Source organism: Helicoverpa armigera, chromosome 31, assembly GCF_030705265.1.
Source record: "Helicoverpa armigera isolate CAAS_96S chromosome 31, ASM3070526v1, whole genome shotgun sequence".
NCBI classification, from domain to species: Eukaryota; Metazoa; Arthropoda; class Insecta; order Lepidoptera; family Noctuidae; genus Helicoverpa; species Helicoverpa armigera.
This window is the reverse complement of record NC_087150.1, coordinates 2,074,770-2,092,205: the sequence shown is the minus strand read 5'-3', so window position 1 is coordinate 2,092,205 and position 17,436 is coordinate 2,074,770. Positions and strand designations below refer to the sequence as shown.

Genomic DNA, 17,436 nt, shown 5'->3' with positions numbered 1-17,436 from the left:
ATTCGGCTAAAATTGGTGAGCATGTAGCTATGCGAGAGAAGGACACAGGATATCCCTATTATCGCCGTATATTTAGTCGCAGATGAAACCGTGAAAGTAGGTTAGTATGTAATAGATAACTATTGGAATATTTAAGGTGAGTAGCACCATTTAACTATAACGATAACCAAATCATTCTCAGTTGTCAAATCGCTGATTTGACCAATGGGCGGCAAGTACTCTGCTAGCTATGGTTTGGTTATCATTATACCATACTTAGGAAAGGTTCATATCTGACTATCTGACAGAATGAAATGAATATGATAAAACATTCAATGATTCACACCTAACCGATGATGCGTTAGTCGATCATACATTTACGATAAACTCGACGCATTTTCTGTCAAATATGAACCTAGCCTCAGTTAAATGGTACAATTGAGAGTGTGGGAGTCATCATCTCCCGAGCCTTTTTCCCAACTATATTGGGGTCGACTTCCAGTCTAACCGGATTCAGCTGAGTACCAGTGCTTTACAAGGAGCGACTGCCTATCTGTGGGAGTATCAGACTCTTACTGACTAAAACCCATTATGTTCCTTCTGAAGCGCTTTATGTACCAGGGCTGCGGTAACTCTTTCGAACAAGCCCGCAGCCCCGGCTGGGTGTTGGGTCTTATAGTTGGAACTATATAACTTTTTTTTTTAACGACGTCAAAAATCATCAAATGACCCCTCCCGCTGTGGGTTAGCAGCGGTGATGGAGTGTCAGACTCTTACTGACTAAAAACCGTCGTGTTCCGTCATAGGCCTTTTATGTACCAGGGCCGCGGTATCTCTTTCGAACAACCCGCAGTTGAACTATAAAACTGAGGCATTTGTAAACTAGGGCGAGAATAAGGCTTAGCTCCTAACTCGATAGACTCAGATGCCGTTAATCCATTTTACAAGACTCCAGTCTATTCTCGTGGCAATCCTATTACAATGCTAACCTCCGGTGTTCTTATGACGCCCTAGTACTTTTTCTTAGCACCTCTAGTCATAAGACATCTCCATAAAACGGCTAATAACTTTAAAACGACTAACTTTTTTAAATCTATTGCTGACTCTTTCTTTGTCAACAAGATAAAAAGTGTCGGCAATAGATTTAATGAAGCTTTAACTTTAATGGAGCTTTGTGCAACTGAAGGTAACTCGATTTGATCGAATGACACGTTGGTTTTAAGAAACAACGCTGGATAACTAGTTTTCAGGCAATAAACAGTAGCTTAATCAGTTTATCCGTTTTAGAGCTGTCGTGCCACAGGATGACACACGTAATGATTAAACTTATAAGTAAGAGCACTCTTTTGCGTCGTCGGGGTTTATAAATAAGTCTCTATGTAAAGAAAATAAAGTTTTGAAAATATACATAAGTAGATAGTTTTTCAGAAATTGCTTCTTCAATAAGTCCATGGCAATAACTGCTACCTATGTTGTGTGCTCAGGCTCACGGTGTGATAAAATATGTACTAATGAGAATGTGAAAATCTCGGTTGTTAAACGTCATTCGCTGCTGCGGGATTGTTTGAAAGAGTTACCGCGGCCCTGGTACATAAAAGGCCTACGACGGAACACGACGGTTTTTAGTCAGTAAGAGTCTGACACTCCCTCGCCGCTGCTAACCCACTGCGGGAGGGGTCATTTGATCATTTTTGACGTCGTAAAAAGATAGGCAGTACCTCCATGTGGCACACTGGTACTCAGCTGCCTCAGTCTGGAAGCCGACCCTAACTTGAGAAAAGGCTAGGCAGATGATAAGGACGAACTTTATAATACAAGTAAACTCACAGTAAACGAGTAGTTATTTAATTTATTCACGGCACGTTTCGCCGCCGTGTTGCGCATGAAGACAATATAAGTATTGATTTTTACTCGCTGTGACCTACAAACCTATATATCTACGTATTAGAGCATATTAGAGTAGTTTGTCTATGATGTGATGACAGTGTAAACAGAGTATGAAGCTTATAGAAAAGGGTGTAAGCAGTAATGTGAAGAATTAAGGTAATAAAACCTTGTTACTTATATACTTTTTCGAGAACGGCTATCCGAGAGCGATGTTTGAAATTCTGTCACAGATTTAGATTTGGGTGAAACTTTACAGTAATATAGCTTACTTGCTGTGCCTCGCGGGTCCCCTACGTCTCGTGGGAACTACGTCACGCATCCGGATAAAATGTAACCTATAGATGCACTTTCTTAGACTCTAGTTAGACTATCTGTTTACTTCATTTTAATCGATAAAGCAACCTAATATAAACTAATATTAGTAGCAGAATGCCCGATGTGGTTAAAACTGCTATTGCGATTCAATTTCTATTCAATTTTGACATAATTTACTTAGGAGAATCGGGCCCCAGAATAAAATATACTTAGGCCACTTTTTCTCCAGATATGCAACAGTATTTTACACAAAACAACTCCAAAACCCATAATATTAAGTCAAAACCATCTAACCCGGAACACACACAGTAGTCATAACACTACTGCCGAGTAGCGCGTAGTCCCGCGTCGGATGTAGCTCAGCTGAGAGGAAGCGTCGCGTTACCGCGACCTCCGAGCGCCCAGTCCATCATTACTGACAGGGTCACTCGTTGTTAGGGACCCAAATTATGGTGCAACTAGGGAATTATAGGTACTTCGCATCGGGTTTAAAGAGGGCTACGTGTTATTCTAATAAACTCATCATCATAATACTTTTTCCCAACTATGTTGGGGTCGGCTTCCAGTCTAACCGGATTCAGCTGAGTACCAGTGCTTTACAAGAAGCAACTGGCTATCTGACCTCCTCTACCCAGTTACCCGGGCAACCCGATACCCCTTGGTTAGACTGTTATTCTAATAAACTATGTTGTTGAAAGTTTGGTAATTTTTTTGTTTATTTGTTTCCGAAACTACTGAACCTGTTTGAAAATTTCTTTCACTGTTGGAAAGCTACACTCTTCCCGAGTAACATAGGCTATATTTTCTCCATGTATGGGCAGCAATGCTCACGTAAATACGCGTGAAAACAGCTATAAGTTCGTTTTGTTGTCATCCAATGAAACTTATTGTGAAATTCTCAAAACCAATGCTTTCAGTCTTGAGCCTTATAATAAAATAGAGAAAAAAAAAGTTTTATTCCACATAAAATGTTGCCATAACAAATAAACAATTCTGCACTACCTTGAGTCATATCGACCGCTGTGGGAATTAGGTCTTCCGCAGTTCATTTATTATTCAACTTCGAACTAACTCATTATAATGACACGAGTATGCATGAAATACGTCATTAAATGCATGACATGTGTGTGGTGTCCCATACAGTGACCGTGGGCACACTGTAGTTAATTATTGGGCTGGCAACAATGTACCTGTCACAATGAGTTGTCATTTTGACAGTTGTGCTTGTTTCCCGCGGTTTTATTTTAGCATAGTGATATCGAAGGAGAACCTTATTTGCCCTTCCCCTGACAAAAACCTGCGATTTTATTTATGTACTAAATTGTTGTACCTTCAAGCCAAAATGACTGCACCGCCATTTTTGACCCAGGTGAGGGAAGAAGTTCCCCTGGTACGCGGTTATATATAAAGAAATAAGTCCCTAAATAAGTACAAACAAAAAAAAATCTTTGGAAAGAATACAAACATCCGAATTGAGAACCTTCTTCGTTTTGGGAAGTCGGTTAAAAATATGATGTTTACCTAATCATGAAAGCACATTAATTGGTGTATTAAGTTTCAAGGCGAGCACAAAATAGTAATTAACTATGTACTTCTGATTGCAAACGTATTATTAGCTTTGTAATATCCGGATAAGACTTATGCTCTCTAATCAGGCTGTAATAGCTCCACGCCTGCAGTTTTTCAAATTAAATCAAAGACACTTAGGTACTTACGATTTTTTTAACGACGTCAAAAATCATCAAATGACCCTCCCGCTGTGGGTAAGCAGCGGTGAGGAAGTGTCAGACTCTTACTGATTAAAAACTGTCGTGTTCCGTCGTAGGCCTTTTATGTACGAGGACCGCGGTAACTCTTTCGAACAATCCCGCAGCCCTGGCAGACCTTGGCCCTGTTGGGCACCGCTGGACACTTAGGTACCTACAATGCACACCAAATTACTGTACAATCTTGAAGTTAGCCGTTTATCACGCCTTACCTTACGCATGCGCTGTACTGTTCTGACCTTCTTAACCCAGTTACCCGGGCAGCCCAATCGCTCTTCGTAGGGACGTATCAAACTTTCTGACTCCATATGACGACTGCCAAAGGTGTTCAAATGACAGCCTGACCCACCAATTTAACGTGGCTTTCTGAATCACGGAGGAGCTTGCCATAGAGTCACTAATCCAAGGAACGACCGCGCCAAGCGTTGCTTAACCTTATGATATATCGACCCGTATTACTTGACCACAGGCTCCTAATAAGCGGCCGCGAGATTGTTCGAAAGAGATACCGCGGCCCTGGTACATAAAAGGCCTACGACGGAACACGACGGTTTTTAGTCAGTAAGAGTCTGACACTCCCTCACCGCTGCTAACCCACAGCGGGACATTTGATGATTTTTGACGTCATTAAAAAAAGTCTCCTAATAAGCAATATTTATGAACAAACATAAGAAAATTGTCTACGACAAGTCGTCGGTGTGCGGCGAACGTTAATGCGTCAATATACTCAGCATTGCGACTATTGGCTTTGTCCATATTACTGCAATACGACAAATTCACCCAATACTAATTAGGTTAACTAATAAGTGGGTTAAGACTGCTAATTACTTCAGGCATTTGCTTACAAATATTCAATGCCTCTCTTATTTTTCTTAGATTTTAGTCTCTTTTCTATTCCATATTTTCTTTTGTTTCACCGATAACAGTAATCGAGTCAAATAGGACATGAAGAGGCTCGACCAAGAATTTTGTAGAGAGCTCAACTCATCCCTATTTTTTTAATCTGACCAAAATGGTTGAATTGGTGGTTGAACCAAAGAGATTTGTTTAGAGAGAGCCTAAACAATGAGGTGTTATATCAAAAGCATTAAGTAGTTTTGATCACAAAACCTTTATATTTTTATATCCACCTCAACAATTTCGCAAATAAATACCTTCAGACAAACTAATTAAATATTCAACCGTCTCCATTCTCAAAATCGCGCCAAAATCGTTGCGACAAATCGCAAGTGTGCGGAGAACGTTAACTCGAGTCAGCATTGCGACACTTGGCGTGTTAGTGTGTTCTGCGCGTTCTGCAATACGACATTGACTATGTGCTATATGCGATACGGTATGTCAAGGCGACTGCATCGTTTTAGAGGTAGGCAGAAGAGTAACGCACTTCATTTGAATAATTTTAATCGATTTTTTTGTTGTTTGGATGATTTGGCGGGTAAAAAATGTTTGGGAAACGCGTCGAAAGAGGTTCTGTTTAAAATGGTCAAGGCTTTGAATGTAAACAGCCTATTTATGTGTCATATTTTAAATAATATGTGTAATACACAAGATTTATAAAGTTCATTAGCCTTTTGGCATTGAAATTAAAATTAAATACACAATCATTCATAAAATACCACAACGTTCATTAATAGCGAAGTTATTTCAACTTTATTTAGCAGTTATTCAAAGCGGTTCCTATCGATACTCCATCGAATACCGCTGGCATGGCATGCTAGATTTAAAAAGTAAATGTTTCAAATTTGGAACATTTGTCGATCCTGCTTTTTTTCCATTCGCGTAGTCCGTTGCAGCGGGGGTCACACGTTTTTCCGAAGAAAAATATTGGAAACCATTTTTGCTGAATTTTTCAAATTAATAAACCCGCAGTTTCGAAAGTAATTGTGTAAAATATTATGTCGGTGCATACTATCCCTCTGGTTACACCTTTCATTAGAGGCCCGAGGTTCCCGTACAGAAAGAGTGAGTGTTTTGTTTTCTATTTTATATTCAAGGTTGTTGTTTCAAGGCATAAGCAGACATCTCGTATTCTTAAAGAAATAATATTATTTTAATGAGAGTAAGCAACGTGCGCTGCGATTCGTGACCCAAATGTCACTATCTTAATAGAACAATCTTACCTACCAATTTTCGATATAAGTATATAGCTGTATGGTAACTTTACGCAAGAATTTTGCTCTAAATCGACTGTTTTCAGATTTTTTTAGTCTAAATATTTGTAATAATTATAATTTTACTGTCACATAGAAATTAGAATGACATTAATTTCATAGATATGAATTGCGCCATTTATAACATACCTACTCTTATCCTTATTTAAACATTATTTAAGATTGTTTAAAAAATGCGTTTTTATTTTGATTTCTTGCCATGATTTCTAGTTATGTTTTAATAGTTATACATTCTGTTTTTGCCACTCCGCGGTTACGTATAATTTTTTCAAAAACATACATGTCTTTCACTGAAATTCTTATTTTCTACATGCACATCAACTTGTAATTAATTTATATTTATTTATTGCTAACTATGATTTGTTATAATAACTAAGATCATTGCAATAATTATAATATTTTATAACGATAATAATCTTGGAGCTGTGCCCATCCCGTGAGTAATTGCGAGCGATAGAATCTTTATTTGCAGTTTAATTCAATAAATTATTTTTGAAATATTATCATTATCATCATGCAGTTATATCAAACCAAGTGTAATTGGCGCAGCGTTAATATTTGTATTACATACTAGTTGTTTTCCGCGGTTGCACTTGCGTCCAGCGGAAACTGTTTCGCCAACGCAGTATTTTCGGTGCCTAAGGGTACAAAAAAAACATTAAATTTTTGGTCAACAGATCCAGAGATATTAACGTCACAAACACTCAAATTTTACCTTTCTTACATACTATCTGATACCCGCGATTTCACCCGCGTCTTGAGGAGACTTTTGACTGGACCCGGATAAAATAAAGCCTATGTTACTCGGGAATAGTCTAGCTTCTCAACAATGAAAGAATATTCGAAAATATGAAAGGAGTTTCAGTATCTTTCAAACGAACAAACAAATGTTTTCTCTATCATATTAATATAGATATATATGTAGAAGCACAGTTTAGTACACAAGTGTGTTTAGCATGTAAGGTTGGTAATTTAAATTATCCAATAGCGATTTGTCTCCCAAGTTTCACAATTAGGCATCTGGCAGCGATGTTAGCTTTAGTGTCAAATCTATTGCGAAGCTATAATTTATCGCTTAACATGTTACGAGGTATTGGCGAGGTTTACTTGGCGACTCTAACCACCTTTCAATAGTCATAGCAGGTTAATATTCATCATATCGATCATATAAAAAGTTAAGGAACTTTTTAAAGATTCAGCATTTTTTTTTAAATAATTTAAAAATATACCATTCATGCTATTTTGACCGAAATATTTTCATGTTAAACTCATATTAATTAAGAAAATACCGAATACAAATGCTCTCCCATTTATAAAAATACACAATATCAAAGCTTATTTAAATCATTGAACCGCAAACGCTATGCATTACATAACAAATTAATAAACCAAATAAAAATTACCTATTACACATGATTGTAGTTAATCGAATTTTACCAATACCTACATAAATCTACCAATTCCTTTAGACCAGTAAAGAAATCCCTATAATAGTTTAGTAGATAGCTTTGACAGACAGACGGGTATTTTGTTATAATAAGTAGCAATTTCGGTGTCAATGCTTTCATCGTAAAAGTCTGTACGCTAGAAGAACCTTATATGACGTAGATTGCAGGACTTTTTGGGTAGAAAAGGATATACATACAGAACATGCAAAAAAAGCTTAAAGGGTGTTAGACGCATCTTATAAAGAGTCGGTTAGAAATTAACACACGACTATATACATTACCACTAAATACGTAACTATTCCTACACTATTAAAAACCCAATATTTTAGTGAAGTTTCATTAAAATCGGTTCAGAAGTTTTTGCGTTACAGAGTAAAAAAAATCACATATCAAAACTCATAGTTTTATTTACCCGATTGCCAAGAAGGGCTATATTATTAGTATGTTAATTTTCATAATAAACACTATTCTAATACAGTCTAGTTTTTGCATCATATGTTGTCCTATATCCAATGGGACACGGTGTCACCCTCAACGGCAGGACACACTGGATTTGTGGTTCGATGACCTGTAAAAACTGTGACCTCTGTCCTAGGGTCACTTGGGGTCGTGACTGTTAACCAAATATTATGTTGTAGACAATTTTGTCGAAGTAACTCTATAACATACATATAATAGGCGTTGATAGGTATTGATGACGATAATATCAGTACCTTGATATTTTCATTTCAAATTAATTGGAATAAAATATTGTATCTTGCAATAATCATGCGACATATGAGTACCCTTACATGTTCATTATTACTTTAATACTAAAGGTTTCGATAAATAAACACTCGTGGACATTTAGAAAGTTCGCCAGTGTTCCTTAGCTATTAGGCGACTAGGACAACTAACTACTTCTGTTAATATTATAATAGTTCGTTCCCGCTCCCAGATAAAAAAAAGATCCTTATACTATATACGGATAAGTTGCGTAAAAACTCGTTCAGTAGTTTTATGCATGACATCCAAATCTTCACGTTTATTCTATTAGCATGATATATTAAGGTGTTCTTCCGTTGTCCGCAGGCAAGTCGCCGTTCTTCCCCGGCGTGGAGGAGGCGGCAGTGGCGGGGGGCGCGGCCGGTGCGGGCTCGCCCTCCGTGCCAGACCAGGATGTGGTCTCCCGGCTCTCGGCTGCTGGTCAGTATACCTTACCTTACAGAACGCCTGAAGTATTAGCACCTCCCCTGCAGCTGCTGGGCTAACTTTACCCTTGCCAAGCTCTTTTATTCTGAAAAAAATTGTTTTCGAGACCTAATTCTTTTTGAATCTCTTCACCCAACCTTTAGTCTATAACTATTCTAGTCTTGATTATTCTTAAGTTAAAGGTTTGTCATTGGGACAGTTGAAATCTACCTTGATCAACAGTCAGTCGTCAGCCGCATGCGACAGACGCATGTGTTGGAATTCCACCTTTACTTTTCCTTTCTGATAGTGTTTGTTAACTTTAATAACTTTAATGTTCCACATTTACAAATCATACTTGGGGCTGAAGCTCACTTCACATTTAGTATCAATTCTGTGGTCCCCAAACAAGGCGCTGCCTGTATCTTGGAGACCTTTACCTGGGGACATATCATCATCTTCCGAGCCTTTTTCCCAACTATTTTGGGGTCGGCTTCCAGTCTAACCGACATGGGGACATACAATGAAGAAAATAAACATATTCAGACAAGTTCCTGGCTTATTTTAACAGCGTGTTTCTCTACAGGTCTGTCAATGTGTGTGAGCGCGCTGGGCTCGCCGGCTCGCTCGTCGCCCGTGTCCGCGGGCTCCGAGCACGGCGAGCGGTTCAGCCGCAAAGTCTTCGTGGGCGGGTTGCCCCCGGATATTGATGAAGGTGAGTAGAGAACCACTATTCAATAAAGTAAATACTGGGGGACTTGCTGGGGAGTTTGTAGCGTCTCTTCTTCATCATCCTCCGAGCCTTTTTCCCAACCATGTTGGGGTCGGCTTCCAGTCTAACCGGATTCAGCTGAGTACCAGTGCTTTACAAGAAGCGATTGCCTATCTGATGTTGCGCCACTTCTTCTTCCCAGTAATAACACATAGGAAGTGGTGAGGGGTGGGCGTTTTTGGGACTGTCTCGTGTAATTTTGACGTTCGCAAAGTGCTAATGTAGACCACTTTGAATAAACGATTTTTGATTTTGCTTGGCGTGGTAAGCTAGGGCTATGCGTCGCCCTATAGAAAGCAAAGACTTGTCAACGCTAGTACACATACATTCTGACAGTAACAGTTACATAAAGCAAGCAGATTTAAGCAACGTTAAGCAAATGTGAGGTTATTATTAGGTGTTATATTTTCTGGTTTCCTAAGTACCTAAGTATACCATCGTGTCTTGTAAAGATGGACGAAGGATTGCTAGGAGTAACAGCGTAAATCTGTTTGAAACGAGCAAAGAATTTCTGTGACATTCGTTCACAGACAGCACATAGGTACACATTAGTCACTCCTTTTACAAAGTCAGTTAAAAACCCAATCACCCGAGCCTTGTTGTCATTTGGCAAACGGTCAATTTGTTTTCATTATTATTGGCTACCTTTATTTTTTATGACTGACGTTTTTCAGCCTTACATACACCTTTGTGATAAGCCCCGTACATAATCAAATATTTTCTTGCGTTAGAAGCAAATTTCTAGGCATGGTTTTCGAGCTTAGAGTATATAAGGTTTTTTTTTAATGAGAAGCTATCAAATGACCCCTCTCGCTGTGGGTTAGCGGCGTGAGAGAGTGTCAGACTCTTATGACTAAAACCCATCATGTACCTTCGTAGGCCTTTTATGTACCAGGGCCGCGGTAACTCTTTCAAACAATCCCACAGATATATAAGGATATTGTATATTTAATGAGGAAGTTGTCGATAGCAGATTGGGGCGTAGATTTGAGCCCGGCTGACCTACAGCGTGCTCCATTGGGAAATATACAGGACGCAACACGTAGGATTCTGTGAATTGTGTAGGTGTATATATAACGCCTCTGCCTTAGGTATTCTACTGGGAATATTAATATTGGGGTACTTGAAACTATTGATCGATTTTGCAAAATATATCCATACTTATTATAAGTGCAAAATTAAGTCTGTCTATCGCATTTTCACGCCATAAGTATTAACTCTACAGCCTGAGAAAGGACATAAGTTATTTGACCTAGTTTCAAAAAACTGTCTTTCCGGGACGTGGATGAATGCGTTTCAAACAGCTTGTCCATACTTCTTTAGTAATATAATATTTATTTTCCTTTTATACCCTTAAGGCTCCGAAACTACTGAACTGATTTGAAAAATTCTTCACCGTTGGGACGCTACACTACTCTCGAGTAATATAGGCTATATTTTGTCCCATTACGGGAAGAAGTTCATCTGCGATATGGGTGAAACCGCGTTAAAGCTTGTAGGCTATATTCCACAAGATACAAAGCTCAGATTCCAGCATTATAATAATATCAGTTTACCCACAACCAGACCTCACAATCCCCTGGACATCTGATGTAAATATCCAACAATGCGCATTCAGCCATTGTGAATTCATCAACGGACCATTATCGGGACAGGTTGACGCGCTTTGTCCTAACTGGGTCACCAGATACGCAGATACCATTCAAATGAGTTATGAGATCTGATTGAATGGGCCTCTACCCTCTTTGGGCCGTGTCAGGGATTTTGGGAGTTGTAAGTTTGTAACTGAAAATGGGAAATTGTAAGGCAGCCTTCTGGTTAAATTGTGTCAGGTACCCGGGTACCAAGCTGAAGTTTAAGTAGGTTATTATTTCCTTGTATTTTATAATTCGACTTCTACTGGCTCCTCTATAACACCCGTGTATTCGTGAACACCGCATGAACATCCGTTCAGTAGTTTTCGACATTGCAAACTTGGTGGAAGATACAGTTAGATAATATTAATGCAGTGCCTGATATTTTAATTTACTGAAACTACGAGCAGCTTCATAAGTTGATCTACTGAAAGTTTAGGTTTGGCTTAGTCAGTCCGTAACACGTTTACATAATAGATACTCTTATAGTATGAAGGCGTGGATTCGATTCCAGATCAGGCAAATACCAATGCAACTTTTCTAAGCCATGTATGTACTTTCTAAGTATATCTTTGACACCAATGACTGTGTTTCGGATGGCACGTTAAACTGTACGTCCCAGCTGTCATTGAACATCCTTGGCAGTTGTTACGGGTAGTTAGAAGCCAGTCTAACTAAAGGTTATTGGGTTGTCCGGGTAACTGGATTGAGGGGGTCAGATAGGGCAGTCGCTCCTTGTAAAGCACTCCAGTTAGACTGGAAGCCGACCCCAACATAGTTGGGAAAAGGGCTCGGAGGAAGAAGACTCTTATAGTAAATCTCCTCTTTGCCTTGAAGACTACGTTAAAAAGCTTTTGGTTTCTACTGAAAATCAAATAGAAACCCATTATTTCTCCTTGCATTTGAACAACCTTTTTCCTATCGACATAATAATCGCAACGATGATTAGTTCCACAAACATTAATAACCAGGTCAATATCGACTTCCAAGTACTGGCCTTGGTGCTGCCATTACGTTGCAGTTGCCTGCCTGTTGTGGCCCGGTTGCCTAGCAACCGTTGTCGGTCAACTTCTAGCTTTGCTACTCAATCATTTATTAGAAGGAATGCATTTTGCGTTTCTGATTGTTCTATTAACAACTTTTGTAGGAGAAATTTTCTATTTCTATGATTTTGTAAGGCTATCTTATACTTAGGTACTTATACAGTGTTCTCTAATTTTGCACATAACGTTATAAATTGTTATGTAATAGAGATGCGCTGATTCTACTGAAATATTTATACAATAGCTATGCTAAAATAAATTTATCCCCAGCCTTAGCGGGTAGCAGTCGCCTTTTACTAACATAGGATTTTGTCATGAACCCTACAAACCCATCTATCTCTGGTAAGCAATTCCGTAGAAAGATCGGTTATTGAAATCCCAACGTAACAGTATTAGACCAACTAGGTGTTTCTATCAGGAAGTTATAGGTACAAATGAACACACTGATACAAAATTTTCTACCACGTCATTTAAAGTTAAAGTTAGGTTAGTCGAAGTCCCCAGCGGGGCTCAGTAAGGCCAAGGCCTGCCATGGCTGCGGGTTGTTCGAATAAGATACCGCGGCCCTGGTACATAAAAGGCCTGCGACGCAACACGACGGTTTTTAGTCAGTAAGAGTCTGACACTTCCTCACCGCTGCTAACCCACAGCGGGAGGGGTCATTTGATGATTTTTGACGTTGTTAACAAACAGTGTTAGACCAACTAAGTGTTAGACAAAACATGCTGAATCAAAAATTCTACCGTGTCCTTTAAAAACAGTTTAGCAAGTTCTCATCACAAGTCAAAGTTAGGTAGATTCCAGTGTGTAACAGTAAAATAGATGATTAGATAATAAGCCTCCAGCTACAAGCTAATAAAGGTTTGTATGACGTCACGCAATGGCCGCCGTGACACGTGTCAAGTTGTAGGTAGCTATGCGGTTCGATAGCAACGAGGACGCGCGTGGGAAGCATGCAGTTTTACTTCATACTCCATATCGACCTAATGGGATGCGTGCTCTAGTCTGACTATGTGCACTAGTTTTAACTGGAATTGTATGTGTTGGGTAATCTAACGGTCAGCTGGATAGATCTAGGTATATTTAGGTCACCTTCTTGCAGGGATAAATAGTGATTGTACCGTTTGGCCCATTGATGGGTATTAAAGGAGTAGGCGTGATTGAATTACCTAATAAAACCTAAAATTTTCGTCAACTGGTGTTGCTTGTCCGAAGTTGGTTGCTATAGTCTTAACGCTAGGCAGGTGCGATGTGTCAAATGGCTGACTTCAGAGATGCGAAGTTATTTGACGGTCGAAGTTTCTGGGCACGGAGCAAATACAATCATCATCATCATCTCAGCCATAGGACGTCCACTGCTGAACATAGGCCTCCCCCCTTAGATCTCCACAGATACCTTTTGGAGGCGACCTGCATCCAGCGTCTTTCGGCGACCTTTATGAGGTCGTCTGTCCATCTTGTTGGTGGACAAATACAATGAATTGGTATTTTCCCGACTGTACAAAAGTTTTGGCAAAAGTTTTGAGAACGCCTGCTTCCATTGCCGAGTGTCGAGAATTTGACTCTAGGAGCTTTGTGGGTTTGTTACCCTGAAGGCCCATACGACAAGAAGTCATTGATATATGTACCTAACGAGATAAATTATTGTTTCAGATGAGATTACGTCGTCATTCCGACGGTTCGGGCCGCTGGTGGTCGACTGGCCGCACAAAGCCGAGAGCAAGAGTTACTTTCCGCCCAAGGGTTACGCGTTTCTACTGTTTCAGGTAAGTTCTCATTCAACGTTCAATTTAATCGCGACTGTAAAGGTGGTGTTTCTCAATTAGAAGGTAAGGAGGTATCATGGATAGATAAGTTACACCACCATATATTCACTCTTGTCCCATTTCATCCCTGCATATGATACTCTAGTTAGAACTGTAACACAATATAAATATTTCTCTGCCCTTATCCCCATTGTTTATTCAAGGCCATTGCAGCATTTCTTCTTCCATACCATCCTATCTGACATTATCTCACAAGTAGCCATGTCGTCTTTCACATTATCTATCTTTTCTTAGGTCCTTTGTTGTTTCAACACATAGAGAATACATCATTTTGAAGATCTTTGATTTAGTGCAGAAGGAAGATACATTCTCAAATACCTACTTGTGTAATGATCAAACAGATTGGTTTTCTGGCAAGTTTTATCAGAAGTCTCCCAAATTTTCAGGACGAGAGCTCAGTAGCGGCTCTGATGGAGGCGTGCATCACGGACGACGACAAGCTGTACTTGTGCGTGTCGTCGCCCACCATCCGCGACAAGCCCGTGCAGATCCGGCCGTGGCGGCTCGCCGACGCCGACTACGTGCTCGACGCCAGCATGCCGCTCGATCCGCGCAAGACTGTCTTCGTGGGTGGGGTGCCTAGACCTCTCAAGGCTGGTGAGTCATCTTCCAAGCGACTTTGAACTAGCTCAGGAGTAGCTGCTTTGGATGCAGTAAAGGCAGGTCTAGCAGGTCTTCTTGTAGCGTGGCTCATGTTCCGAGATAATGAACTAGGTAGCCCGGGCCGTGCCTAAAGGTATGGTCTATAGGTATATAGGTATGGATATATGGTCGACCCGCGCAAGACTGTCTTCGTCGGCGGGGTACCTAGACCTCTTAAGGCTGGTGAGTGATCTTCCAAGCTACTTGAACTAGCCCGGGTGTAGCTGGTATGGATGCAGTAAACCTCGAGATTATTAAAGGAAGATAATAGACACGACAAGCTGTACCTGTGCGTGTCGTCGCCCACCATCCGCGACAAGCCCGTGCAGATCCGGCCGTGGCGGCTCGCCGACGCCGACTACGTGCTCGACGCCAGCATGCCGCTCGATCCGCGCAAGACTGTCTTCGTGGGTGGGGTGCCCAGACCTCTCAAAGCTGGTGAGTGATCTTATAAGCTACTTGAACCAGCCCGGGAGTAGCTGGTATGGATGCAGTTAACCTCAAGATTGTCTTCGTGGCGGGGTGTCCAGTCCTCTCAAGGCTGGTAAGTATTCTTCGAAGAGTTTAAACTTAGGTGGCCCGGTACGAGCAGATGTGGATACGACCGATCGACTCTCGCAAGACCTGTATTTGTGGGACCTCTCAAGGCTGTTAAGTCATCTTCCAAGAAATGTTTGATTAGGTGACCTTTTTGTATCGACGCTCATGTCCTGGGGTGGGGCTGGTGAGAGATCTTCGAAAAGTGTGACAACGTAGCCCGGGACCAACCAGTATGGAGACGGATGCATTTCGCAAGACTTGACTGTCTTCGGGGCCGAATATTTAGGTCAAGCCTTTTTAGCGGTTTTTGCCCTTCATAAGGACTGTCTTCTTTCTGGCTCCAATAGAAAATTTACCTAATTTCTGATTAATTACACTAGTTTACAAAAAAATAATTTTTTTTTGTTCATGAAATGAAACCTATATTATTTAAGTAGGCTATGGACGGTTACTAAAAAAATATATTTTTATTTTTCGTAGCACGTCACAATTCGGAGATATCGATGACTTTTTTTTAATCTACCCGCAATTGTTTAAATGCGTTTATCGTTCTGTTTTGTAAACAACTGTGTGAATCAAAAGTCTAATTTTTATATAAAAATGTCATCTAGAGTGTGTAAACTACATCCAGATCGATTTTGTTATGTTTGTGGGAAAATTGTTCAGTTAAATCGTGGTTTCCCTTTAACAAAACCATTGCATGAAGCCTATATACAATATTTTGGATTTCTGGTGTCAAATCAAGATAAAAATTGGGTTCCTCATGTGATTTGCACTAATTGCAGATTGGTCCTCAGCTCCTGGTATTCAGGTAAAAATAGATCACTGAAATTTGGTAAACCAATGATGAAAAATTTTACCAAAGCTTTGGATAAGTCCAAGCCTGCATTTCAATATCTCTGCTCTGTATTTACGAATCTTTCTGCTGCTAAATTAAAGGAAGGAATATTTGTGGGTCCTCAAATCAGGAGAATATTGGACGATACAAAATTCGAGAGCCTTTTAACCGATGTAGAAAAAGCAGCCTGGCACTCTTTCAAAAGTGTCGTTAAAAATTTTTTTGGCAATAAAAAAAGTGATAATTACAAAGAGATCGTAAATTTATTGCATAATTATGAGCGTATGGGTGTAAATATGTCACAAAAAATTCATTTTTTGCATTCCTACTTAGATTTTTTTCCAGAAAATCTTGGTAGTGTGAGTGATGAACACGGTGAGCGATTTCACCAAGATTTAAAATTATTTGAGCAAAATTATCAAGGTTTTTGGGACGAAAACATGCTAGGGGACTATTGTTGGTCTGTTGTGAGAGATACAGATGAAAATATTTATAAAAAAAGAGCAAAAATTACCCATTTTTAACTGTCTATCGTTTATTTAGATGTGTTTTTTGTAAAAATCTTCTTAATAAATATTTCAAAAACCTGACGTGCTGGATTTTTTTAAATATTTTTTCCGAGATGTAGATACCCAAAGTAATGTAACCGTATGTATTCCATTTCATGAACAAAAGTCATGTAAACTAGTGTTATTTTCGATTTTCAGCGGAGCTGGCGATGATAATGGACCGGCTGTACGGCGGCGTGTGTTACGCCGGCATCGACACCGACCCAGAGCTCAAGTACCCCAAGGTCTGTACCAATGAGCACCACCCATATGTATTCACTAGTTTCACAGTTTTATGTTGTACCAGCTACTTTAACCCGACTTTACATCACGAATCATTTTTACGCCGCTCTATTGTGTATACATAATGTTCTCATAGTTCAGAAGACTAGCATCATCAAATTGGGTTTATAGGTAAAGCGTAGAATGCATAGATCGACTGAACGAAATCAGAGTGGTCTCTGTAAGGGTTCTCTTTAGATTCTCGGAATATCTTTATATTAATATTAATATTGATTAACGGAATAGCTTTGTGTGATTCATTTAATTCATCATTAACACAAAAATGCTGTATATCTTCAGTTTTATGATTAGGGTGGTACAATATAGCTTGTGTGTGTGCAGGGCGCGGGCCGCGTGGCGTTCTCGAACCAGCAGTCGTACATCGCGGCCATCTCCGCGCGCTTCGTGCAGCTGCAGCACGGCGACATCGACAAGCGCGTCGAGGTATACAAACATTATAACATTATCATCATCATCGACGTCAAAATCGCCATCTTCATCAGAATCATCATTATTTTCATCGTCGTCAAAATCGTTGTCATCATCATCAAAGTCACCATCGTCGAAATCGTTAT

At 39.8% G+C, this 17,436-nt stretch overlaps 1 protein-coding gene across 6 annotated transcripts in view; it reads left to right on the top strand.

Annotated features, from left to right (window-relative positions):
- The window catches only part of Orb2 (orb2), a 67,526-nt gene that overhangs the window by 39,211 nt on the left and 10,879 nt on the right, over window positions 1–17,436 (top strand). For 4 of the 6 annotated variants that reach the window (XM_064043348.1, XM_064043352.1, XM_064043351.1 and 1 more), the window contains exons 3-8: window positions 8,638–8,751; window positions 9,323–9,451; window positions 13,839–13,951; window positions 14,398–14,608; window positions 16,739–16,824; window positions 17,204–17,305. In XM_064043348.1, the coding sequence (XP_063899418.1) occupies window positions 8,638–8,751; window positions 9,323–9,451; window positions 13,839–13,951; window positions 14,398–14,608; window positions 16,739–16,824; window positions 17,204–17,305 (755 nt within the window). Of the gene's footprint in view, window positions 1–5,710; window positions 5,910–8,637; window positions 8,752–9,322; window positions 9,452–13,838; window positions 13,952–14,397; window positions 14,609–16,738; window positions 16,825–17,203; window positions 17,306–17,436 lie in introns of those variants that run through there. The other 2 variants (XM_064043350.1, XM_064043353.1) reach the window with 1 other exon arrangement.